The 26,816-nt window shown below is 52.7% G+C and overlaps 1 protein-coding gene across 1 annotated transcript; it reads right to left on the bottom strand.

The window, feature by feature from the left end:
• Positions 1-2,221: 2,221 nt before the first annotated feature.
• WTIP (WT1 interacting protein) lies at positions 2,222-22,892 on the bottom strand. Its single transcript, XM_028123500.2, has 8 exons — positions 22,214-22,892; positions 16,868-16,969; positions 7,591-7,658; positions 7,372-7,434; positions 7,077-7,207; positions 6,160-6,211; positions 5,468-5,536; positions 2,222-2,362 (listed from the first exon to the last, which is right to left on the bottom strand). Exons 1-8 carry the CDS (start codon positions 22,890-22,892, stop codon positions 2,222-2,224), a joined length of 1,305 nt encoding a protein of 434 aa, XP_027979301.1.
• Positions 22,893-26,816: the final 3,924 nt, after the last annotated feature.

Here is a 26,816-nt window from a genome sequence, read left to right as displayed (position 1 = left end):
GTGGCGGTCACCAGTCCTGACTGAAGCGACACAGAGCCCTGGAGCCCAGAGAAAAAGAGCCAAGCGCAGACAGAGACAAGGCCACTGCCCCCCAGGGCCACGCATTCCTTTGCCCTGACTTTCAACAATGCATGGCCCAGGAACTCGGAGTGGGCTCCACAACGTGATGACTCCCCCCACGCTGGATTAGGGAGACGCAGTAACCAGGCTGGAGCAGGTGTGGGTGGTGACCTCCATGGCTGAGAGGTCAGGGGTCATCTGCACAGCACACACAAAGGAAGAGAAAAGAGAACGGGTGAGTTTGCAGCAAGGAGAGACCAAGGGCAAAGCAGCAGCTTTGACGTCAGAAGCAAAAAGAGAGGACAACCAGAAGAAAGCTTTGCAGTAACTGGCTAGAAAGCAAAACCACCCAGCTCAGTAGTAAGAGAAAGCCAGAAACAGCCTCCCGTTCCTGAAATGTACTCTCTTGCCCCGTTGAGATCACTGCCTCCAAGAAGCCACCCTGATCTTATCAAAGTCCCCTTCTCAGAAAACACACACTTCCCCCATCCCAGGACAACCTCTGCCTTTATACAGATACTTGGTGAACACCAAACTACCCGTGTACTTGCTCCCCTCAGTCCGCCAGGGGGCCCCACAGCTCCAGGTCTCAGTCCAGCTGGCCCCCAACGGCTGCCGCTTCCTCTCCAATGAATCCCAAAAGGCAATCTGGGACAACGTTCTGTTCTGATTCCTACAGCCTTGCTTCCCCACCTGTGATCCTACAAGCAAAGAGACCACATCTAACAGGGGAGGGCAAGAGCAGTGGCCAGGAGCAGCTCACTGGTGACTCAGGCACAAATGAACTTAAGTCAAAATATCCCACTGATGGGTTATCATGATTAGGGGTCTCTTGCCGCAGGAGCCACCCACGGGTACAAATCCAACATAAGCCATCGCTGAGAAGTCCCAGCTTCCCAATGCTGATGTGTCTTTCAGAGAAAGAAAATTAATCTGCACTTCCCCAAACCACATTTCATTAGGTCACTGCTCTTCAGACACGGACACAAAACCCCACATTATTCCGAAGTCTGAAAAGCAAACACATATTGAGATTTTAGAAGGATTTATACAAAAATAGTTAAAATACAACATTTTTACAGCCTGAAAACTAGCTATATGATCTCCCAATAGGACATTTGTGTTTCTTGTAATTTGTCTAAGAAATAACAACCGTGGGCCAAGTTTTTAGAAGAAAACTATATTCTTTTAAAGAAAATGAAAATATTCTCAAAGGAAAAACTTAATTTAAGTCAAATCATACGCTTTTGTCGTGGAGCCTGATACGCAGAGCGTTCCTGCAACAGGTGTTCGCCCTGCCACGCGGACAGGGCGCCCCCTCGTGGTCTCTCTTGACCGAGAGCCCTGTGGCTGGAATTTGCGTGAGAAGGTTCTTTTCCCAAGGCTGAAGGATGGCGAGCGGAGGGGGCCGGAGGGAGGGGTGGTCCCCAAGCCTGGAGCCAGGGATGGGGAGACCCGGGCGAGATGGTGGCTGAAAACACCCATCAGAATCCCGGTGACCAAATCCCACTGTGGCCAAAGGCAGGGCTCCTCGGCAGGCCCCCGCTCCCCAAGGGTGTCATTCTTCACCCCCTCCTGTGACCCCACCCGCACAGGACGCCCTTCCCACCCACCAAAGGCTCTTATGAGACACGCAAACACGCGTGTCCTCCGCCAACCCCCGCCTGCCAGACCCCACCCCTGCCCCTCCAGGAGAGGTCTGAGACGGGGCCCCTTCTGAACCGGGAAACGGAGGGCCAGTGAGAGGAAGGAGGAGGGCGGCCCTGCACCCCGCGCCCCTGCACGCGGTCTGGGAGCCGGCCCGAAGCCGCGGGGCGCAGGGGTCCGGGAACGGAAGGCCGGCGTGGGGCGGCGGGGTCGGGGGGTGCGGGGGTGGGGGAGGCCGGGCAGGGCCGGGAAGGAAGGAAGCGGCCGGAGGAGGCACAGACGGTGAATAAATAGAAGCAGCTCCGCCGCGGGGCCGGCCCCTCGGACGACAGCTCGATGGCATGTGGGGGGTGGGGGGGGGGTTAGCGGGGCAGCCGCGCCTCCGGGACACGGAGCTGCGACACTGACCTGGTCACCCATCCCGCCCGGGCGCGCTCTCTCACGCACGCACACGCACACGCACACGCACGCACACGCACGCACGCGCGGCCCCCGCGGGGCTCCCCCTCCGCGCTCAGAGCTCCGTGACGTGCACGGCAGGTGAGGGAAGGGGGCCTGGCCGGAGGCGCCTCAGGTGGCAGCGGCGGCACAGCAGGTGGCCCTCCAGGGGGTAGCAGCGGCGTCCGTCCTCCCCGCTCAGCTGCAGCCCGCAGTCCTAGGGAAGAACACAGCCCCAACCCCAGAGTCAGCGAGGGGGGTTACAGGAGAGTAATGGGGTGGGGCGGATCTCTGGGGCCCCGTGCAACGTCTGAAGGACTTTGGCTTTGGGGGCGGGCGATCTGGAGCCCAGGGTCAGCCACAGCCAACCGGAAATGCCCCTTAGGCTCCCAAAGGAGGCAGTGAGGAGGGAGGTAGCCGGACACCAGCCTGAAATCTGCTGGAATCTGCGGGAGGGCTGGGCAGGCCACGGGGGCATCAGCCCAGAAATGTGGTATGGCTTTCAACAACAACCGATTAGGGCGCCGGGGTGGCTCAGTCAGTTGAGCCTCCGACTCTTGATTTTGGCTGAGGTCATGATCTCAGGGTGGTGAGATGGAGCCCCGCATATGGCTCCCGCTCAGCGGGGAGTCTGCTTGTCCCTCTCCCTCTGCTCCTCCCCCTGCTCACTCTTTCTCTCTGCAATAAATAAAATCTCAGCAAACAACCGGTTATGTCTCCCCGGGGAGTGCAGATAACTAGAAAAGAGAAGCGGACCCACAGCTGAGCCGCAGAGGCTCCCACATGAAGCGGAAAGTAGAGGAAGACCTGAGCCAGAGGGATTTGAGAGGAAAATAAAAATTAGGAAAACCAAAAATGGATGGTCCTAAAGAAACAGTGAAGAGAGTCATGGAGGGAGGGTCGGCGTGCAGAAAGCCGAGAGGTCAGGACAGTGACAACTGAGAAGTCTCCTGGATTCTACCACACAGGGGTCACTGGTGACTGGGGGGAGGTGGGGAGGTCAGATACCTGACCTCAGCACCTTAAGAGACGGAGGAGAAAAATCGGGAGAGATCAGTAAACACGGAGTTGTGTTTTCTGTCCCGTACCTTACCGTTTTACCACTGCAGTATACTTTACAGGTGAATTGTCTCCGTGTTAACAAGTGGTGAGATTCTTACTGGACCTCAGTAAATGACTGGCAGGAAGCGGGAAGGGCAGCATGGAGGGTGCGCTGTCAGGACTGGGGCAAGGCCAACTGCCCAGCTTCTTCCTTCCTCTGCCCCCCAGCCCAAGGAGACCCCTTTGGTCACACTCTCACCACATCCAGAGCTAACCTGCTTTGACATTTGTTCCCAGAAGGCCCTGAGACCAACACCTGCCCCGCTCCACACAAGTCACATTCCAGGAATGTCCCTGTCCTGCTACCGGACCCTGACCGGGCCCCGCCGCTACCCACCACGCTCCAGAGAGGGGCCGAGCACGAAGGCCTGGAGACCCTCACTCCTGGCCAAGGGTCTCCCTGGGGACGGCAGCCCCAAGGCTCTGGCTGTGCATCACCTGAAGCTCACCTTGTATGTTGGCTCTCAGCATCAACCTTCCCTGTGCTTAGCGGTCGTCCCCAGGAAGCAGACAGGATGCTCTGTTACGTCAGAGGGGACACTGTGGCCCTTCTGTAGGCCATGCGGGCTTCTGTTCCTCCTTCCCTGGTCCCCCAGCAGGATCCCAGTTCCCACTGGGCCACCTGCCCCACCTGAGGCCACCTGGTTCCAAGCAGACCCTTGACTGCTACTGAAGATTTCTCATGGACACCGCTTTTCACTGGGGCCCGAAACCCAACGTGCTTTTCTCGGTTTCTCTCCTACCTCTGTTCACTCATTCTTGGCGCCCCCATATGGCTGCTTTGCCTCCATGCACCCCCTAAACATTGGTGTTCCTTGGGCTATCCTGAGCCCCCGCTCCTGCCCCCACAGCTCTCTCTGGAAGACTTCATTCACTCCCCTGGCTTCACCTACATGTTCATGATGAGACTCAGGTGTCCAGCCATGACAGTAACAAGGACTGAATCTCCCATCCTACCTTTAACAATGAAAAACCAGGTAAAAGATATGAAACACTGATTCTCAGACCCCAGATGACAGACAAGGCAGGTCAGTGATCTCTGAGAGAAGGGAGATTCATGAGGTGAGCCCTACAACTGCCCCAACTTACTACCTGAAGAGATTGTCCAGGCTACCCAAAGAGGGCCCATTGGTCTCCTTGCATTGAGAATCCGGGGAGGCCAAGGCAATGAGAAACCACAGGGCAGAGTATCAGAGAGGAGAGAGCTATGTGTGCCCACGACTCCCAAATTCCTACACTTGCAGCCAGTCTTTGAACTCCAGCACATCTAGCTGCCCCAAGGACAGAGTCTTTTGAGACAGCACGTCTAGCTGCCCCAGGGACATCTCCACCCAGAAGTCCCCAGTGTCCCAAATGAGAGCCTCTCTTCCTTCCACCTCTCGCCCTCACTCTTTCCCGGAGCCCTAATGGACACCTCCTAAGCCCCAAACTGTCCCATCCAGTCATGGCCCAAGTCCAGTCCCTTTTAACTACCTGACCATCACACAACTCAGTGTTCTACCCTGAACCCAAGACCACAACCTTGACTCCACCAGCCTCCTCAGGGAACCCCAGCCCCACGCCCTCTTCCTCTATTCATTCTCTGCATGGCAAAGAGCACCCTTTCCAAAATGCTCATGCCATCGTGTCATCCTTCTCGATCATTCTCCACCATCCTCAGGATAAGTCCACACGCCTCAGCTGGTATATAGCCTTATGTCCCCAGCTCCTGCCAACTTCTCATGACTCAAAACAACACAGTCACCTTTGCACCTAAGCACATTCTGCTTCCACTGCCTAGAAATGCCTTTCTTACGGCCTCCTTGGGTAACTCACTCATTTTGCAAATCTTAGCTTGGGTGTCACTGTCTCCAGAAAGCCTTCCCTGATTCTCCAAGGCCTCCTATGTACTCTGACAAGTCACCTTGATAGCAATACCAACCCTGTACAGATACTGTGCGAGCACTCATCACTGCCGTAACAGTGGGGACTCCTTATTTTTATTCTCTGTACATCCCCAGCACCCCCACACACTGTAAATCCTCAGTAAATAGGTGACTGAATGGAAAACAGGGGCTGAGAACATATCTTGGGGAGAAGGGAGAGGGCTCCCTGGGGAGGGCAGGGCGAATGGGGCAGAATCATAAAGGAGGAGGAGGGCCCACAGAACACAGAGAAAAGGAGCTCCCGCTGGAGGGGGGCTGCCCCAGCCACCAGCACTCCCGGGGGGCCCCAGGCTCACCTCACAGTGGTAACACTCCACGTGGTAGTCTCTGTCCATGGACACCACACGGATGGTGGTCTCACAGCCCTGGAGGACGAGATGGGGTTTGCACACAATCAGCACGCTGGGGGTTGAGGTGCACACACCTACACAACACGGTCTTGTCATGGCAGACGTGCATTCACGCCCACTTTGCTGCTTCCACGGGCAGGCACACGCCTGGACATCCTCCCGCAGCTACGCCTCATGACAGCACGCACACGCATCCGCGAGAGCGGTCACGTGGGTGTCACTGTGTGTACACACGTTCTTTTCCATTCTTTGCAGTCAGGAAAGACCATGGCCAGGCCTGCTTCCCCAGGCACGCCGGCTTGGGACAGAACCAGCACATGCGGGAGACACAATGCCGAGAGAGCCGCCCCACCCAAGGATGTCTCCTGCCTGGACTGCATCCTTCCCTCGCCTGCTCCCCCCACCACCTCAGCCTGCACCGCTAACAGACCCTGGGAGCGATCCTTCTGTCCATGGGCAGTGAAGCTGAGGGCCAACTTTCTAACTCATGCAGGGATGCATGGGCACTTATGGGCCTGAGGGATATGGGACAGGAGCATCTGCTCATCCCTCCCAAGACCTGGGGCCAACCTGAGCAGAACCAGGCCGAGGCCGGGCTGGGCCAGGCACCTGATCATCTCCCAGTGAGTGGTTCCTACCTGTGCAGGGAGGATAGGACGGGCACAGGAGGCACATTTTGGTGCAAAAACCCTGGAAGAATAAAGGAAACCAGAAGTGACCAGCTGAGTGGCCAGAGGCCAAGGGCAGCAAGGCAGACCGACCCACGGTAGCCCCTTGACATGGCCCAAGCATCAGGACCCCTTTCCTTGTGTGGACACACTGGGCTGGGCGCCACCTCTGTGGTGCCTTCTTGGCCTTTTATCTGGCTCGCCAACTCACATCCACCCCATCACCTCCTCCAGGATGGCTTCAGGTTCTCCCTCCCCTCTCCCTCACACTCCCTGTGAGTTCCCTACCCCCTAATGTCCAGGTTTGGGCCTCCTCTTGCTGAGACCCCTACAAAGCCTGGCTGCACACTGAGTTCCAGGGATCTGTGCGGGGCTCCCACCCCGTGCAAGGCAGTAGCACAGGACCAGGGCTCAGAGGGCCAGGCCTGGAGACCCAGCAGGGCAGAACGATTGGCTGCTCATCACAGGGATACCAGACAGGCAGGGAAAGGATGGCCACAGAGACTCTAAGCCCCCACCCCAGGCAGAAGAGGCCCAGCCTGCCACTGGGAGCAGAGGGGCAGATGCGGGTGGGGCAGCCTGGCGAGTCCCCTGGCCCCCACTAGGAGGGGGAACATGCAGGCAAAGACAAGGAAAGTAAAGAGACGGCTGGGGGCTGAATCACTCAAGAGAGGGCTTAAGGCAGAGATCCACGCCTTGCCGCAGCCACTGAGTGCACCAGGGGAGGCTGGAAGTGGCAAGGCCAAGAATGGAGAGAAGACAGACAGGCCTGTTGGAAAACTGCTTCCGGAGGAGGCAGGAGACATGGCGGGAGTCCCACCTGCCCCCCGCCCCCACACTGGCTACTCACGTGTGATGGCCCCCCCGCCCCCACACTGGCTACTCACGTGTGATAGTCTCTAACGCAGTAGATGTTGTTCTCCAGGTCCACGGTGAAAGGCACCCCGTCCAGGCACTCGTTGCACACTGAGCACCGGAAACAGCCTGGGTGGTAGGACTTCCCAAGGGCCTGCAGGATCTGGGGGTGGGAGGCACTGAAGGGTCAGTGCAGATGGAAGGCTCAGCACAGCCCCCGGAAGAGGCTCTGGCTCTGAGCCCTTGGCAGGTCTGCAACAGGTGAAAGGGTGGGTCCTAAGACCACCCATGGCAGGGGGGCTCCAGGAGGCTGGGGGAGGTTCTCACCATCTCCATGATGAGGTGTCCACACACGCTACACTTGTCAGCTGTTTGCTGGAACCCGGAGTACTGAGAGGGGACAGAGGGTCCGGAAGGTCATGTGACAAAGGGGCCCTGGCTGCCCAGCCAGCACCTGCTTCCTGGCCCCGGGCCTCCACGTGAAGCAGGAGGGTCGCCTCCCCTGCTCCCACCCATGGCGCCGGCCGGGCACCCGCTCTGACTCACCAGGAAGTCCTCCTGGCAGTAGACTTTCTCACCCACGTTGTAGAACGCCTTCCCTCGAAGCCGTCTGCCTACAAAGGATGGGGATGGAGAAGGGGGTCCGTGGGCCCCTGGAACCCGGGGATGGGGCCCCGTTTCCATTTCTCAGGACTCGCCTCCAACAGATGAGAAGCAGATCATGGGCAAATTTTAACATTTCCCTTTAATATTAGGTTATTACTGTGCTAATAATTTTTTTTTAATTAAACAGAACATGGGGCGCCTCGGTGGCTCATTTGGTTAAGCGTCTGCCTTCCGCTCAGGTCGTGACCCCAGGGTCCTGGGATCGAGCCCCACATCAGGCTCCCTGCTCAGCGGGGAGCCTGCTTCTCCCTCTGCCTCTTACCCCTACTCATGCTTACTTTCTCTAGTGCTCTCTCTCTCTCTCTCAAGTAAATAAATAAAATCTTAGAAGAAAAACCCTACTAGAACTAATAAATGAGTTTATCAGGGTTCTAGGATAGGTGGTCAGAAGGTGAAAACCAAATATCTTTGTATACTGCAATAACAAATGATGGGAAAATGAACTTGCAATATTTAAAACTGCATTCCTAACAGCATCCCAAAAACCCTGCAAAAAACTGAGGGATAAATTTAATAAAAGACGTGTGTGACCCTCACCCTGCCAAACCAGACTTGGCTGAGAGAAATTTCGAAAGACCTCCGTAAAGAGAGCGCTGTACTACTGCTGGAAGACGGTTCTCCGCTGGGACTCTCACATTTCTGCCCATCTTACCGAGGACCGGCAGCGTTCATTCTCAATTACCTCCCCGAGGACATTTGTGAAACATGCTGCTTAGAAGACAGAGCTAGCTTATCTCCCTCTGAAGTAGAAAGCAGGTTTTGTCTGCTGTCCATTATAATACAGATAATGTATTCCTGAGAAACAAGGGACAGAGAGCTTTGCTGACTGCCCATTATAAAACATCAGGGTTCCCTAGCCTTGACATAGACCTACTACATGTGCAGCATCCACCTGGGCCCCTCTGCATCACCCCTGTGGGACTCGAGGGCATGCAGAATGATTCAGAGGTGAAGCTCATCCTGTCTGCAGGGCTATAAGCCTCTGCCCCAGGGGGCTCGTGTCTTCAGTCAGCATCAGCGAAACAGTGGCAGATAAACATGTCAGCTTACAAGTAGGGAGAAAAATCTCAGTCCTTGACAATCATCTTCATGGCTTCAAACATCCTGATATTAATTCTCCCCAAACTGATCTAGACTTCAATGCCACACATTTAAGATCCCAGCATTCTCATTTTTTTGCGGAAACTGACATGCCAATTCTAATTTGTTTCTTCTTCTTTCAAAGCCTTGTGTTGAGGGCTGACTTCCAATTCTAAAATTTATATAAAAATACAAAGAACCTAAAATAGCCGAATAATCTTGCAAAAGATCAACAATGCTTGGAGACTTACACTACCTATCTGAAGACTTCAAATAATCAAGACTGTGTAACATTGGGGTAAGGAAAGACAGAAAGATCAGTGAAACAGAAAAGAGTGCAAAAATGGCCCATAAATATTTCAATAAACACACAAGTGGGAAAGCAAAGTCTTTTCAGCACATGGTGCTGTGACAAGTGGAGAAAAAAAAAGAAATACGAAACAAAAATGAAACTCAATTCCTCACCTCACACTACACACAAAAGTATATAATGAGGGGCACCTGGGTGGCTCAGTCGGTTATGCATCTGACTTTGGCTCAGGTCATGATCTCGGGGTCCTGAGAATGAGCCCCATGTCGGGCTCCCTGCTCAGCAGGGAGTCTGCTTGTCCCTCTCCCTCTGCCACATCCCCCCTCCCAGCTCATGCTCTCTCTCTCACACTCTTGCGCTCAAATGAATAAATAAAATCTTTAAAAAAAAAAGTATAATATGAAGTGGGTTATCAACCTAAACATAAAAATGAGAAACCTAAGAGGCACCTGGCTGGCTCAGTCAGTGGAGCATGTGACTTTTGATCTCCGGGTTGTGAGTTCAAGCCCCACATTGGGTATAGAGATTACTAAAAAAATAAATAAACTTAAAAATATATAGACAGATATAGATATCATTAAATATATTTTTAAATTATCTATAAGAAAATAGGGGCGGGATGCCTGGGTGGCTCAGTCAGTTAAGCGTCTGCCTTTGGCTCAGGTCATGATCCCAGGGTCCTGGGATCGAGCCCCACATCAGGCTCCCTGCTCAGCGGGAAGCCTGCTTCTCCCTCTCCCACTCCGCCTGCTTGTGTTCCCTCTCTTGCTGTCTCTCTCTGTCAAATAAATAAATAAAATCTTGAAAGAAAGAAAAAGAAGAAAGAAAGAAAGAAAGAAAGAAAGAAAGAAGAAAGAAAAAGAAAGAAAAGAAAATTGGGGTGCCTGGGTGGCTCAGCTGGTTGTGTCCGACTCTTAATCTCAGCTCAGGTCTTGATCTCAGGGTCATGAGTTCAAGCCCCACACTGGGCTCCATGCTGGGCTTGGAGCCCACTTAAAAAAAAAAAGTACTATGAGAAAATATTCACAAAACACACATCTGAAAAGGACTTGTACTCAGAATATATATATTCTTACAACTAAATAATAAAAGACTTAAAGTAACTCTCAATTCAAAAGCTGAGCCAAAGACCTGAACAGACTTCATAAAAGAAGATACAAATGGCCAAGAAGCAGACAAAAAGCAGCTCAACCTTATTAGTCATCAGGGAAATGCAAATTAAAACCACAAGATACCACTTCACATCCATTAGAATGGCTAAAATTAAAAAGACGAAAATGCCAATGGTTGGCAAACATGTAGAATAATACATCCCTAACATTTCTAGTGGGAGTATGAAAATGGCACAACCCCTTTGGAAAAGTATGGCAATCTCTTATGAAGTTAAACATACACTTAGCCTATGACCCAGAAATTCCACTCCTTGGAATTTACCCAAGAGAGAAATGAAAACATTTGTCCACAAATGACCCGTACGAGAATGTTCACAGCACAATCTATCAGTGTGTGCATCTACCACAACTTGTGGTAGATTCATACAATAAAATCATACTCAGCAATAAAAAGGAGTGAGCTACTAATAATATGTGGATTAGGGGCACCTAGCTGGCGACTCTTGATCTTGGGGCTAAGTTTGAGCCCCACGTTGGGTGTAGAGATTACTTAAAAATAAAATCTGTAGGGGCGCCTGGGTGGCTCAGTTGGTTAAGCGACTGCCTTCGGCTCAGGTCATGATCCTGGAGTCCCGGGATCGAGTCCCACATGGGGCTCCCTGCTCAGCAGGGAGTCTGCTTCTCCCTCTGACCCTCTTCCCTCTCGTGCTCTCTATTTCTCATTCTCTCTCTCTCAAATAAATGGATAAAATCTTTAAAAAATAAAATAAAATAAAATCTGTAGGAGTGCCTGGGTGGCTCAGTCATTAAGCGTCTGCCTTTGGCTCGGGTCATGATCCCAGGGTCCTGGGATCGAGCCCTGCATCGGGCTCCCTGCTTGGTGGGGAGCCTGCTTCTCCCTCTCTCACTCCCCCTACTTGTGCTCTCTCTCTCTGTGTCAAATACAGAAATAAAATTTTTAAAAATAAGTAAATAAAATCATTTAAAAAAGACACAGGGACTTAAAAAAAATAACGTTTAGCAAAAAAAAAAAAAAAAATCAGCCACAGAATAGTATATAATCTACAACTTCATTTATATGAAGTTCTAGGAGAGACAAAACTAATCTATGGTGGGAGAAATCAGAACATTGATTGAGCAGGTGTGATGGGAAATACTGGGCATCAACTAAAAAAGGGCAAGATTAGAGTTCCTAGGATGTTAAAATTTTTCTGTATCCTTGTTAGGGGTGTGAGATACATAAACATATACATGTATCCAAAGTCTTTGAACTACATACTTAAGATCTGTTTGCTATACCATCTGTAACCTGAACTCAGTTACACACACACACACAAAGATAAACTTGAAACATTATGTGCCACAGTAAAGAAGTGCTGGAAGATTGATGGAGACTTGCCAAAATACTCATAAGAGAAAAACAATTTTGCCCCCTATTCAAGTTTAAAACTTTTCTTACTAAAGTTTGAAAATACGCCCTGGGGAAACCCCCCTCTACACAGACCTCACCTAATTCCCGCAGACAGACCTCCACAATCAAAAATGATGAAAACGTGAAGAAACAAGGTATCACGGCCAAGAGTGAGGAGAAACAATAAACAACTGAGGCAGGACTTCAAAGACATTAGATATTAGGATTATTGGATACAGAATACGAGTATTTAATATGCTTACAAAATAAAAACAGATGTCCGAAACCTGACACTACAAAGACTTCTTGGACAGGACGTTAAAGGCGGTAACTGAAAACAAAGATAAATTGGACTTCACTAAGAATTTCTCTTCATCAGAAGACATCGTTAAGAAGGTAATGAAGCAAGAATAGGTCAGGAAAGGAATTTACAACACATATATCCAACACAGAACCCGGTATCCAAGATGCATACAGAACTCCTATAAATCAATAAAAGTCAAACAACCCAATTTAGAAATGGGCAAAAGACTTCAATAGTCATTTTACAAACAAAGGCATTCAAATGGCCAACAGACATAAAAAGGTATATGAGCCTCCACTACTCATCAGAGAAATTCCCATTAAAATCTCATTAATAGGGGCGCCTGGGTGGCTCAGTCGTTAAGCGTCCGCCTTCGGCTCAGGTCACGATCCCGGGGTCCTGGGATCGAGTCCCGCATCGGGCTCCCTGCTCCGCGGGAAGCCTGCTTCTCCCTCTCCCACTCCCCCTGCTTGTGTTCCCTCTCTCTGTGTGTCTCTCTCTGTCAAATGAATAAATAAAATCTTAAAAAAAAAATCTCATTAATATACCACGCCACCCCCACTAGAATGGCTGAAGACTGACAATGCTTCATGCTGGCGGGAATGAGGAAAAACTGGAATTCTAATACATTGCCAATGGGATAATAAACTGCTTCGTCTACTACGGTAAAGTGCTTAGCAGCATATATTAGAGTGACTCCAGGACCCAGAAACTCCACTGCTAGAAAAGTAAGTATAGGAGCGCCTGGATGGCTCGGTATGTAGAGCATGCGACTCAATCTCAGGGTTGTGAGTTTGAGCCCCATGTTGGGTGTAGAGATTACTTAAAAATAAAATCTTAGGGGAACCTGGGTGGCTCAGTCGTTAAGCGTCTGCCTTTGGCTCAGGTCATGATCTCAGGGTCCTGGGATTGAGCCCCACATCGGGCTCCCTGCTCAGCGGGAAGCCTGCTTCTCCCTCCTCCACTCCCCCCTGCTTGTGTTCCCTCTCTCGCTGTCTCTGTCAAAATAAATAAAAAATCTTTAAAAAAATAAAATAAAATCTAAAAAAAAAAGAAAAATAAGTATAAAGATCTGTCAATGGACATAGACACAATACAACAGTTTTATTTATAATCACCAAATTATGGTGATCATCAGTACAGCTTAAAAGTCATGTACTGATGACTGGAAGGGGCATAAGGTAATCTTCTGGGATGATGGAAATGTTCTGTACCTTGATCTGAATGGTGATTACATGGGCACATAGACAGGTACAAATGTATCAAGCTGTAATACACTCAAGATTAGTATGTTTTACACTCTTCATGTATTTTCAATCGTGATAAAAAGCAAGACACTATCAAAAATGTTGAGGCAGATTTGAAAAAAGGACCAAAAAGAACTTCTAGAAAAAAAAAAAATCCAATCAATGAAATGAAAAACTCAGTGAAAGAGTTCAATAGGAGATTAAAGACAGCTGAAGAGAAAAAAAATGATCTGGATCCTGGCTTCTGGAAGACAGATCTGAGGAAATTAAACAGAATGGGAGACAGAGAAATGGATAATATGAGAGGAAGAGATTAAGAGACACAATAGAGGGGTGCCTGGGTGGCTCAGTCGGTTAAGTCAGGTCATGATCCCAGGGTCCTGGGATAGAGTCCCACATCTGGCTCTGAGCAGGGAGCCTGCTTCTCCCTTTCCCTCTGCCCCAACACCCACCCCCCGCCACGCTTATTCTCTCTCTTTCAAACAAATAAATACAATCTTTAAAAAAAAAAAGACACAAAAGAATGAGAAAGTCTAATACTCCTACCTTGAATTCTAGAAATAAATAACAGAATGGGAGAGAAGCAACTTTTGAAAATGAAATAGCTGAGATCTTCCCCAAATTGATAAAAGACCTGAATCTTCAGAGGCACCTGGGTCCAGGCTCAGTCATTTAAGCCTCTGCCTTCAGCTCAGGTCATGATCCCAGGGTCTTGGGATCAAACCCCGCATTGGGCTCCCTGCTCAATGGGGAGTCTGCGTCTCCCTCTCCCTCCCCGTTCTTGCTCTCTCTCTCAAATACATAAATGAAATCTTAAAAAAAAAAAAAGAGTCCCATGCTCTATCGACTGAGCCAGCCAGGCATGCCTACATTAATGAATTTTTTAATGTGAATCCACCCTAGGATTCTTCAAATAAACTCAACTTGGACATAATGTATTATCTTGATTAAACACTGGTGAATTCAGTTCCGGAGGAAAAAAGACGGGAATAAAATAAATAGTACCAAAAAAAAAAAAAAAAAATCCCAGAACTGAGGAGGCAAATCTCCAGTCCAAGAGGGCTCTGTGTGTGCCCAGCGCACCCACAATAGCTAAAAGCCTACACTAAACATAAATAAGATATCCTAAGTCAGGCTACTGCTGTATTGTACGACGTCAGAAGCACCACTGTGTTATATCTACGTAAATGGCGCCACCGTGTGCAGAACACAGCCATTTCCAGAGGCCATTATAGCCAGGATTTGTGCAACATGACAGACCTCCTCCCAAGAGCTCCCCAAAGGAAAACGTGGATCACACACACACAAACGCGAATCAGGATGGCGTCAGAATGTAGCCGCAACAGTGGCTGCTGGAAGACGAAACCATGACTTCAAAATGCTGAGGGAGAGGTGCCTGGCTGGCTTAGTCCTTGGGGAGTACGACTCTTAATCTCAGGGTTGTAGGCTCAGGCCCCATGTTGGATGTCGAGATTACTTAAAAATAAAATCTCTAAAAAAATAAAAGGTTGAGTGAAAATTGTTTCAAATTTGGAAATCTATTCCAAATCTAGTACGAGGGTAGAGTAAAGGCATTTCAGACATAGCAGAATTCAGAACACTGACCTCCCACTGCCCTTTCTTAGAGAACGATAGCAAAATCTTGTAGGCAGTGCTTCACAGCTTTGATTCCTTCCTTCTCCTCCAAGTTGTTCAGTATCCAACCTTACCTCAGCCAACCTGGCTCATTCAAGGGAAACCTGAATCCACTCCCATTATCCATGGATGGGCTTCACTAGTATAAAGATAACTCCTCTTCCCTTATTACGGTATTATTCAGAGACTCAGGCAAGTCAGTCAATCATAGGCCTCCCCACCACTCAAGAAATTGGGTCAGGAATGGATGTGTGAGATGCTCTGGCCAATGACATACAAAAAGATATTTGCTAGGTGCTTTCTGGGAAAGAAGTTTCTAAAAACATAACTAGAAGAGATGCCCCCTCTTCCTCCAGACTAGTGGGGTATCATAGAAGTCTCAGACATTTCACCACCATAAGAGAAGTTGCCCTAAGGAAAAAGCCAAACCCAAGGGAAACCCAGCCAAGGTACTCATAGGGCCTGAGGCACTAGATCAATCCCAACCTGAAGCCAGCCCTATCTCTGCACTCCCAGTTCACTGAGCCAAAAAATATTTTCCAAGTTTAAGCCTCCTCAGCACTTTCTCTGTCATCCCCAGCAAAAAGCTTCCAGGAAATAGTGGATTCAGTTCAGGGAGTATACACAGGAAGACACAGAATGGGCACTCCACAGGGGTCCAGAGGACAACCAACTCAGACTGAGTCTTCCAATGGAAATTCAGTAGGATGCCTTATATAATGGAGCCTGGGGTGGGGGAGAAGATATGATGAAACAAGCCAATACAAGGGGAAAAAAGGTTAAAAAAAGAAAAAAAAAACTCCAGGAAAAGTAAAAGACTATAAGGGGGGAAAAAAGGGGGGGGGGATGTAATCACAGTATAATTCTTGGCTCTGCAGTGAATTTTTAAATAGTCAAAGTAACATAAACCTGGATGACTGACTTAACTGCAATTTATGATGGGAGTACACTGAGAAAACCGAAGAAAGAGAAACGGGTAGTGTAAGAACCTGTTCCTCATCTGTCATAGCAAAAGTAAGGCCAAAAGTGACACATCCCTGCTTGCGCTAAATAAATAAATAAATAAATAAATAAATAAATAAATAAATAAAATCTTAAAATTAAAAAAGAGCAACGTATGCTCGTTATAGATAGAAAGGTGTCTACTAGATCTAGAAATTGCTAAAAAAATATCAAGCGGTTGCTGCTGGTGAATGGGACCAGGAGTGGAAAAATGAGCGGTTTTTTGCTATTGCAAAAATAAGCTTCTCGGGGGGCGCCTGGGTGGCTCAGTTGGTTAAGCAACTGCCTTTGGCTCAGATCATGATCCCGGGGTCCTGGGATCGAGCCCCACATCGGGCTTCCTGCTCAGTGGGAGCTTGCTTCTCCCTTCCTCTCTGCTGCTCCCCCTGCTTGTGTTCCCTCTCACGCTGTCTCTCTCTCTCTCTCTCTCAATTAAATAAATAAATAAAATATTTTAAAAAAATAAAAATAGCTTCTCGGGACTACCTGACTTAACACTGTGCACGAATTACACTTCTATAAAATAAAATATTAAAATGCTTAGTGTAAATAAATGAAAGACATTTGCTTGGGGACAAAGCCTGAAGGAATGGTAGTAGAATTAAGAGTGTAGATTTATTAGGTTGGTTGGGTAACAGCTACTTTTTTCTTTTTACAACTTTGTCTACTTACATTATAACATTTATAGTTTATATTGTGTGTCAAATTGGGAGAAAACGTACATTGCAGGGAAGAGAAGTATCAGCCCCACACCCACGCAGCCAGGAGACATCAGCAGCCTGCACAGGAGGGAGGCCCCAACGCCGAGGGCCCCAGGGGCAGACCTTCCCTATGGCCAGGAACCTCTCCTCCCTGGTTCCACACCTCCCTCCCCAGGGCCCAGCAGATCTCCCAGGGGTCTGGGCCTCCCGAACAGTCCAGGTCCGGAAGGAAAGGGGCTACAACTCAGCTTCCTCCACGCTCCACCCGGGCCAGAGCTGGGTGGTCCTCCATCTGCTTGGGACTTAGGTGCAAGGGGGTCCGTGGTGCAAGGGGGCCAAGGAAGAGGTTACCTACCACAGGAGTCGCAGGTGAAGCAATCTGTGTGATACAGGCTCCCCATTGCCTGGCACGCCTGCCTTGCTCCATAGATGCCAAGCCCACACTGGATGCAGATGCCTAAGGGAAGAGAGGCAGGAGAGAGCCGAGGTTAGCACCAGAACTGCCCTGATGCTGCCTGACCTTGGGCGAATGAACTTCCCAAGGCCTCCGCCGCTCAGTTACTAATGGCTGACGTGGGAACAATACGGGTATCCTGGGTTTTGTGCTCGTGGTTGTTTGAGGACTCAAAGAGGTAAGGAGAGTATCTAGCACAGAGTCAGGGCTCACCAATACCATCCTTGCCAGCAAAATGTTAATGACATGCGGGGAGTCTGGGTGGCTCAGTTGGTTAGGTGTCTGACTCTTGGTTTCGGCTCAGGTTGTGATCTCAGGATGGTGAGATCGAGCCCCACGTTGGGCTCCGTGCTCAGTGCAGAGTCTGCTTGAGATTCACCCTCTCCCTCTGCCCCTCTCCCTGCTCCCATGTGCTCGTGCGCATGCTTTCTCTCTCTCTCAATAATCTTTTTTTTTTTTTTAAGATTTTATTTATTTATTTGAAAGCAAGAGACAACAAGCAGGGGGAGCAGCAGAGGGAGAGGGAGAAGCAGGCTCTCCGCTGAGCAAGGAGCCTGATGCGGGGCTCGATCCCAGGACCCTGGGGTCATGACCTGAGCCGAAGGCAGACGCTTAACCGACTAGGCCACCCAGGCGCCCCTATTAATGACATGTTAATACTAGAAAGTCATTCTGAGCCCCTTCACCAGTGACCTGTTCTTGGGTTTGACACAAAATCCTTTCCGCTGTCTCTGAGCCAGAAAGAATAAAGAGCACACAGGCATAACTAGGGCAGGGTCACTGAGCTCCCCCAGCCCTGCTTTCCTCATCTGGAGCAGAAGGTGAATCTATTCTTTTGTTTAACCAGCACGTCGGTCGACATTGCTGCGCTACCACATACCCCACAGTTTAGGTGCTGGAGATTCTGCCATGCACCAAGGGTCCCCAGCCTCGAGGAGCCTCTGCGCCCGTGGAGGCGGACAGATGACAAGAGGTAAATAAGTGCTATGGAGGAAAATAGGGCTGACTAAGTATCTACCTGAGTGTGTGAGTTTTAAACAGGACGATGAAGGAGAAGACCCCGGTGACAGAGTGACAGGGTGACATTTGAGCTACGGTCTAGAAGAAATCAGGGAGGAAGGTGCCATGCAAGCATCAGGGATTCCTGGAGGGAATCGAGGACCAGCCCTAGCAGCACAGTGCCCAGCAGGCAGGGAAGGGGAGGTAAGGAAAAGGGTGACCAGCAATGCCAGGGACCCAGAACGTAGGCCGCCAGCCCGGAAGTCCCCTTCAGTTAACCAGGGTCTCCCACACCCCCCAGGGCATGAAGATGGGCTTCTAGACCTTAAGTCTGCTGCCTGCTCCAGGACATGCTGCCCTCACCATCTCTCTCTCCTGCTTTCTCCCAGATCTCTCTCGTTAGCATTTAACCATGGCTGAGCCTCTCGCCTATCACCACTGCCCCAAGTCAAGAAAGCTCAGTCCACACTCAGCCGTCTCCTGACTGTGCAGACCTCCAGGCTTTCTGTCCTGACCCTGCTCTAGAGGTGGACCGGCTCCTCCTCCTTCCTTTCCAGGATCTGACCCACACCTAACTTTCTGGTTCTTCTCCCGTCCCAGCCCTAGTGGGAGCTCCCTGCACTGTCCCGGGCCTCCCATTCCTCGGCCTCCCCAGGGGAGGGAGGGCCAGCTCGGATGTCCTCAAAACCAGGCAGGCACGCCAAGGCGGCCGAGGGGGACCCAGGTGAATGGAGAACCAGAGCCTCGGCTGTGGATGGATACTGGGTGGGAACGCAGGCCCAGAGTTGCTAAATTTTCCAAGGAAGCTAGAAATCTAGATTTGTATGTGAAATCTTTCCGCCCTCAATTACTAACTTACATGTTTTGAAAATGCAGACGCCAAGCACACCAGGCCCGCAGGTCTCCACACGCGGCTGTACCCGGGCTGCCCAGGGTCCCACCCACGGCTCAACGCCTCACCCCCTGCCAAGGGCTCCTGGCGCTCTGCCCCAGCCCAGACCTCTCCCCTGAGTCACGGATCCACCTCCCGGCAGGCCCCAGACCACTGCAGATCCGGAACAGAGCTCTGGATTTCCCACAGAACTGCTCTTGCCTCCAGGTTCCGGCTCGGGAAACAGCACTTGCGTGCAGCTGGGTTTCAGGAAGCATGTAGGTCTACCCTCTCTTTGTCACCTCCAACGCTGAATCTCAGCTCCTCTGTTCCCTGATTGCCACTTCATTCCCTTCCCCTCACTTCCAGGGGCCTGATTCAACGTCACCAACTCTCATCCCAAAGGCCATTTCAAGAGCGTCCTCAACGCCCGGCCCCCAACAGTCCATCCTGCAAACTGCTGCTAGACTCATCTTTCTAAAGTGAAAATAACCAACCGCCTCCCCCTTACCCTTGTCCATCAACTCCGAACACCTGACCTTGTCACTTTCCTAAGTTACCAGAATCCGTGGTGAAGAGTGAAAGTCAGTTGCCCCGTGGGAAGCAGGACGGGAGCCGGGACAGGAGGGGAGGCTATGACTCTGTAGGATTCACTTTTGCTTCTGTTTGCTTTTTTTTTCCTAAATACGTGCTTGCATCACTGTAATAAAAAGACACCGAAGAAAGAGAACCAGGAGCACGGAGTCCACACAAAATTCAGGGAGTACAGCATTTCGGAGAGAGTGGACGCCACCTGTGGGATGTAACAGTGAGAGAGGCCAAGGCCTGGCAAACACCGGCTGGGCTCAGGCGTCACCAGGGTCCTGTGCAAGAGTCGGCTCAGTCCCATGAGGGGAGACTGCAGGCAGGAAGGGTGAGCATGCAGCGAGCCTTTGTGGCCATACAAGAGTGGGTTTGCTTCTTCCTCGCCTTGTTTCTTTTCTTTTCTTTTTAATGGAAGACCCTTTGTATATCATTATAACCAAAGAAAAAGGGCCAGTGGAAAGAGGAAAGCCGAAGGTGGAGGAGTTGGGGGTTGGAGGTGAAATGACTGTGGTCCTCAGCTCTGGACGTGGACTTGACACCCAGAGGGTAACAGGCGGCCTGCAACTGCGGACCTCAACTTTCTCAGCAAAGTCGAAAGCAAGCGCAGGAGCCAGAGAGACAGGAAGATTGTTGAGGGAATAAAAGAGGGAACGGACCAAGGCTTAGGGCGACGGGTGGTGCCCAGAAGATCACAGGGGGTCAAGACCATCACCCCACCCCCCACCCCCAGTATAGCAGCAAAAAAGGGTGCTGGGGCACTGATTCGGAGTTGGGGGTCTGCGGGGCAGAGGGGATTCGAGGAACCAGTGAGACCAGGTGGCAGTCAGAACTGAAGACCGCCTGAGGATGGAAAAACAGGGTGTGGCCCTGGGAGGAGGTGGCTCCAGAGAAGGGAGGGAGGTCACCAAAGAGGTTCTGGGGAAAAAAAAAAAAAGGTTCCGGAAGCCCGAGGCTGTTGGCTGGCTAAGGGCGGTGGAACTTGGTGAGGAGACAAGGGAACGTTCCAAAGATGTCAATGAACGGAGAGAGGGGCCAGGAGGTCAGCAAATGTCAAGGCCAAGGAGAAGGGGGGATGGCACAGAGAGGAAGAAACACACGGAGGATGGGGAATATCAGACAGCCCTTTTGAGCTCATGCTACCTGCCGACTTCCTTTTGCAGAACCATGCATTATTCAAGTTGAACTGAATGAAACTGCCCCTTTTTAGAGCTCCCAAAACTCAAATATCAGCACTAAGTTATCAGCAATTCAAGCAGATAGTTGCCCATATTTTTATAAATTAGGAAAATGTTACCTAGATTTGGTTTCCCTTGGAAAAAAGACCTACCATCCCTCGCCTCCCACTCCTCGGTGGCTCCCTTGGGCCCCTTTAGAAAGGATGACCCACCAGCTTCAGCCCTTCACTCTCCCACTACCTGCTTAGGTCTGGCCAGCTCAGCTTCACACAAAGAGCCATGAGCAGCTGCGGAGGCTCACAGAACCCCCCCCCCCCCCCCGGGGCCCTGCAGTGCAGGGAGACAGGACACAAGCAGTCTCGCCTGGAGAGAGCACAGGAGTCGTTTTCTTAAGAAGACCACCGCAGCTTCGGCTCCTGGCACCTGCCCAGCAGGAGAGGAAACAGTTTCCTGACCCATCTCCGCGCTCCCAAGCCACCCGACCGACAGCCGCAAGACCTAACAAACCACACATTCTCACCCCAACTCTCCAGATGGGCCTGAAACCCTTCTGGGCGAGCCCCATCCCAAGGGCAGACCGACCCTGCGGCCCAGACACTCCCTTGAACACCTGAGCCCTCCCAGGCTGTCACCCTGGGCGCAGAGTGGAACAATGCACATCCTTACTCGCCTCCCTTGGCCCACATTCTTTCTCCTGTCCGGAATGCCCCCACCTAGTCTGTCACATACAGCCTCCTCCTCCCTCAAGATCCAGTTCAGGGCGGTCCTGAGCTGCTGGCTGGAATGAACGCATGAAAGATACAAACCCCCGGACAGCCTCGGTCCTGCTGGGCATGATAAGCACTCCCACCCGCGCCCGCTCAAAGCCAGGTGCCTCCGCCTTCCTCCTTATTTATCCGTAAGGGAGGGAGGGACCGCAGTTAAGAGTCCTACGAGTTATCCAAAGAACTTTAGGGATGGGGAGGCCAGGGTCTGACTGGGAAACAGAGGATGTCAGAGACTGGTGCGCTTTGTAACTGCTGCGAAGCAGGACTCCCTTTGGAAACAGCCCATATACGCAGCACAGCCCAGAGCGAGGGCAGCCCAGTGTGACCGGCTTGGTCCCCTTACACCTCAGGGTGGGCTTCCCCTCCCTCACACACACTGCCTCCGGTCACTGCCATTACCAAAGCTTCGGGTCAGGAGGGTCCCGTGGCACCTGGCCCAGTCCACCTCCCTGCTCCTGTCCACTCCCCACACTGCTGGGAGTTACGGGCACACCAGCACGGCGGGGTCCTACACTGCCGATCACAAAGCGCAATGCAGGATGAGCGGAGGCAAACGCTAAGGATGAAGAAGAAATGATCCGAAAACGGCTAATTCCGCCTACCGACAGGACTTGTTCCTCAACTGAAGAGCAGTGAGTGCACCAACTCATTTGGCCAGAACCCCTTCCTCGGCCGGAGACTCACAGGCGAAGTCGCCGCTCTAAATAAACCTCGGACCCTGCGGCTTTCACTCACCCCCCCCCCACCCCGCCCAGCCCCACCGAGACACGCTTTTCTCCGCGCGGCCCACCCCGACGGCGGCGGGGGGCTCGGGCCGGGCGCGGAGGGCGGCGCGGCCGGGCTCGCTCACCGAAGTAGTCCCGCGCCGTGCGCGCCTCCAGCGCCCGCTCCAGCTCGCGGGTCAGCGCCTCCAGCCGCCGCTCCGCCGCGCTCGGGCCGCCCTCTCGGCCCGCGGGCAGCTGCAGCGAAGGCAGAGGAAAGGGGGCCGGCCCCGCAGGCTCCGGGGAGCGAGTGGGCGCGGGACCCGCGCCGGACAGGAGCAGGTCGGCGTAGGCGCCGGCCGAGCCGCGGGAGCCGAGACTGGACACGCTGGAGCGGGCGCTGCCCACCGACGGCGGCCCGGGGCCGGGGCGCGGGTCCGAGCGGCCGGAGCGCGGGCTGCCGTGGCGCTGGTCGTAGCCCAGGCTGATGCCGCTGGAGCGGGCGCTGCCGCAGCCGCCGCCGTCGGAGCCCGCCAGGCTGGCCCGCGGGCTGCCCGCAGGCTGCGCGCTGAGCTCGGGGGCCGCCGCGCGTCGCGGGCCTCGCTCCCCACGGCTCAGTCCGTCCGGCCCGGCCTCGGGGCCGCCGCCGCCGCCGCCGCCGCCGCCCTTCCCTCTGCGGCCCAGCGCCTGCGCCGCCTCGTCTCCTGGCCCGGGCCGCGGCCCCCGCCGACCCCGGCCTGGAGAGTCGCCGCCCGCCTCCAGCTCCCGCAGGGCCAGCCCGGCCAGGAGCAGGGCCGCCTCGTCCGCAGCCGCCCGGGAGCGCTGCATGGCCCGGCCCGCCGGCCCCGGCGCGTCACCTCCGCCTCCGCTTCCCGCCGCCGCTCCGGCCGCGCCGCCGCATCGTCCGCCCCAAGCCCGGAGCCCGCCCCGGGACCCCTGGGCGCGGGGCGGGGCGGGGCCGGCGCCGGGCCGGGGTCGCTCCGCCGGCCACGCGCGGTCCGGGGGCCGCGGCGCTCCGCTGAGTGGCGCGCGCGGCGGAGGAATGCGCGCTCGTAGGCGCCGGGCCGCGCCCCCTCCTCCCGGCGGCCGCGCGGGGGGCGGAGGGACTCCTTTGTGGGGGCAGGAATGCGAGGAAGGAGACGGCGCTGCGGCCTCTGGAATGTGGGGGGAGTGGCGGCGGCGGCGGCGGCGGAGCGGCGGTGGCCGCGCTTCGCCGGGAGCTTGGAGGGGCGCGGAGGCTGGGCCGGGACGCCGGGGCTTGCAGCGGGGAGCCGGCCTCGCGGGCCGAAGCGGCGGCTGTGGCGCGGCGGACCGAGGCGGGCGCCGCCGTGCGCCAGGGCCGTCGGGCCTCTAGAAAGGTCCCGGATTCCCGCGGGCTGAGCTGGAGGCGGCTCCCCCAGTCCCGGCCGGAGTTAAGAAATACGAGCAGTTGACAAACGGTTCCCACATCCTCCCATCTTACTAATCAGCGCCGCCAGGGTTTCAGGCGCTGGGCCGGACTAGTTCAGCCCGGGGAGCAGAAGCGCTGCTCCCGCTCCAGCACCCGGGAGGACACTGTGCGTCTCGTGCAGATGGGCCCCTCAGGACCTCGACTGACCCCCGACCCCCGCTCCCAGCCTGCCCCGGAGCCATGTGGCCTGCGCATCGGGGTCGGGGCGGGGGGGAGGGGGGAGCGGACTGCCTGGTGGGGAAGGCGCCGAGTGCTGGAAGCCGGGGTTGGTTGGGGACTGGTCCTCCCGCCTGGTCGCTGTGCGCAGGCCCCCAAGGCCAGACCAGGCCGGAAGCAGGCCTCAGGCTAAGCCGGTGGACCGGTGAGCCCCAGACGTGGCCACCCAGGCAGGCAGTCACGAAGAGCTGCGAGGACACCCCCTTTTTCCAGCACCTGCCTTCAAGGGCTCGGGTGAGGCACCAAGGAGGCTCCTGAAAGCACTTGGGCTGCCACAGGTACTGGGACACGGTGGGGCCTTGGGAACCACACTGGGAGGGAGGGGCGGTGAACGAGAGGTAACTAGGGCTTTGTCCCCCAAAATACAAGCTACAAAGTCTATATTTCAAACAGCTTGTAGGGAAAAGCAAACCGTTATCTGTCGTGACCTGGTGGATTCAGGAAAACGACTTGAGTGGAAGAGTTTTGTCTCTTTGGAGGCACCCCCTTCCACTCAGAGAATTTCAGGAAGGTGCCCACGGTGTCGCAGGAGGCAGGAATCCTGAATGGGGGGTTGTGTTGGCACAGCTTGACCAGAGAGGACCTCTGGCCTCAACATTGCTGAGAAGCCTGCGGTGGTCCATTCTCCTCAGTTGGCGTTTGAGCAGTGTCTCACCTGGCAACTCCTCGGCAGCGCCCCTCAGATCTTGCAGAATTCCAACCCACCCACCCACCCAGCCAACCAAGCTCAGGCTGTGGGGGGCAGGCACAGGTGGATGCATGCGTTTGAGGGAGCAAATACCCAGAGGAGCCATCCCACGGAGAAATGAGCTCCACTCTGAGAAAAGAGGAGCAAATTAAAATCGACAATGAAATATCACCTTTCACTGACCACATTATCTAATATTTAAAAAATGGAAACATTGGCAACACTGTGGTGAAACGGGCACATATTTTGTTGGTATGGGTGTAAGTTGGTACATCCTGTCAGGAAGAGCAATTTGGTGGTATTAACAGTGTCATAAACAAAAACACTCTTCTACACGGTAATGCTTCAAGAATCTGTTCTAGAGAAGTAATCCAAACTGCAGATAATGATGTAAGCATCAAAGTGTTTATCGTATTATTTATGTAATCTATACAGTCCTAGGATGTCTAGCCTCTTGAAAAGGACCTCTCTGCCCTCAAATTCTTAAATAACTGTTTCATCCCTACCTGCCCAATTAGAGCTTTTAACAAGATTTTAACAGTTTATTGGAGTCCGCTTAAGTAACAATATATAGGGTCAGCTAGAACACATTGCTTACCCTAATGGTAATTAAGCAATGAATAACAAAGACCCACCAACAGAAACGACCCAAAAGGCTTGCTTTCTCACTCCCCAGCCTCTGCTGATGCCTTTTCCCTCCTCCACTGATGGAGGGATGTTCTCCGTGTTCACCTCTCTCTTTGGCCTTTTCCTTCTTCCGTCCGGTGGTGTGCCGATAGGTGATTAGCAACCAGTGCTCTTGGGGGAGAATTGTACTAATCAGGAGCCCTGGTTTATAGCATTTGCCAGTACCACTGTGGTGAATTTCAAACCACCAACATGGTATTACTGCAGAGAATGGGGAAGAAATGGGTATAATCAGCTCTCAGAAGCTAGTATGAGCTGGTTCTAACTACCTGGGTTATGTTGTTAAAGTTTCACAAGGATTTGTGGGGACTCTAGTCTGAGCATCCTCTCAACCAGAATCTTCCCATTGTCTGGGGATGGGGACACTTAACCACTCAGGAGGCTGGAACAGGACATGTTCAGGCTAGTCCCACACCAAGTCCTAAACCATGGTCTTTTCCTTGTAATTCTCCAGAGGCCAGGCCTACCCAGACTGTCTACACTGATGGTGGTTTAAGGATTCCCCCTCCTGTCTCTCCTTGTAATCTGGCTTCCATCAGACCCCCTTATCTGTCTGTAGTGTTTGTATTGTCTGGACCCCAATTACGGACATGAGTCAGGGATTTTTCCAGTCTTGGGACACACTCAAGCCAATCAAGTGTGGCTGTTTACCTTGGGTTCCTAGGGAAGAGGGATGGCACACAGCCAAACACCATGTGGGGGAGTCTCTGGGACCCACTCTTCTTTCTCTCCCTCAGCCTGCAGCAATCTTTACCCCTATAAAATAGTACTTCCTGGGGAGAGCGGCAGGAAGTCTTTCCCCTGAAGCCCACTGGTACCTCTCCCAGCTCAGCTCCTAAGGGCCAGTTTCCCCACAAGGTGTGTGGCCTCTCTGATGCTCCTCTACTGGCAGGACATCTACTGGGAGCTGTGCCCAAAGGGATTTCTCCATCCTCTCCTTTGAGGCTCAGCTCTCTCAACCACACTGAGTCCAATTTCCCCTGGTCCTGGTACCCGCTTTGGCCTCTTGGAGGGAAGAGAAGGGTCAAAGCATTGACATCTAAAGCCGTGGACAGGCATGGTTCCCCAATCTAAGAATTAGGGGCAGGATCAGATAATTTCAGCTTGCTTCCTTCCTAAGGGTGGGAGTGGCCACCTCGGAAGGACCTTCGCTTCCTTGCCCTGAAACCTTATCCTGCATCCAGGAAAGGGAATTTATACACAAACTTCGTATGTGGCGATCACCCCAGCGACCTGCAGTTCCATGGGGTGGGACATTTGGGAATGCTGATTTCTACAGCTTTGTTACATTTTTTTTTAAAGATTTTATTCATTTGAGAGGGACACGGAGAGCACAAGCAGGGGGAGGGGCAGAGGGAGAGGGAGAGGCAGACTCCCCGCTGAGCAGGGAGCCCGACTTGGGACTCGATCCCAGGACCCTGGATCATGACCTGAGCTGAAGGCAGACACTTAACCATCTGAGCCACCCAGGTGCCCTACGTGAGGTATTTTTAAGTGAAGGGGCAAAGACAAAACTGTCAGCGAGAACATTTCTTGTTTTGTCCTGCTCAGCACTTTCTCCTTTCTCTGCATTTCCTCGGGGAGCCACCCCTCCAATCTTCCTCCATCTGAGGCACCCAGGCACTCCGGTGGATTTCTAAAGTAAAGGCCTGAGGATCTACTTGGAGTATTTGTACTTTTTTTTTTTTTTTAATATTTTATTTATTTGGCA

This window comes from Eumetopias jubatus, unplaced genomic scaffold (genome assembly GCF_037043125.1).
Source record: "Eumetopias jubatus isolate StellerSeaLion01/CBP00866 unplaced genomic scaffold, mEumJub1_p1.0 scaffold_10, whole genome shotgun sequence".
Lineage (NCBI taxonomy): Eukaryota > Metazoa > Chordata > Mammalia > Carnivora > Otariidae > Eumetopias > Eumetopias jubatus.
The sequence above is the reverse complement of the archived record's forward strand: the minus strand, read 5'-3'. Positions and strand labels throughout refer to the sequence as shown.

What these genes read in the sequence shown, in the direction of transcription:
- WTIP (XM_028123500.2), bottom strand. Translation starts at nt 22,892, where the DNA reads ATGCAGCGCTCCCGGGCGGCTGCGGACGAGGCGGCCCTGCTCCTGGCC. An exon ending in CACGGCGCGGGACTACTTCG is followed by an intron (nt 16,970 to 22,213) that starts GTGAGCGAGCCC and finishes CTCTTCCCTTAG; the next exon opens with GCATCTGCATCCAGTGTGGG. An exon ending in GTCCTATCCTCCCTGCACAG is followed by an intron (nt 5,537 to 6,159) that starts GTAGGAACCACT and finishes CTCGTCCTCCAG; the next exon opens with GGCTGTGAGACCACCATCCG.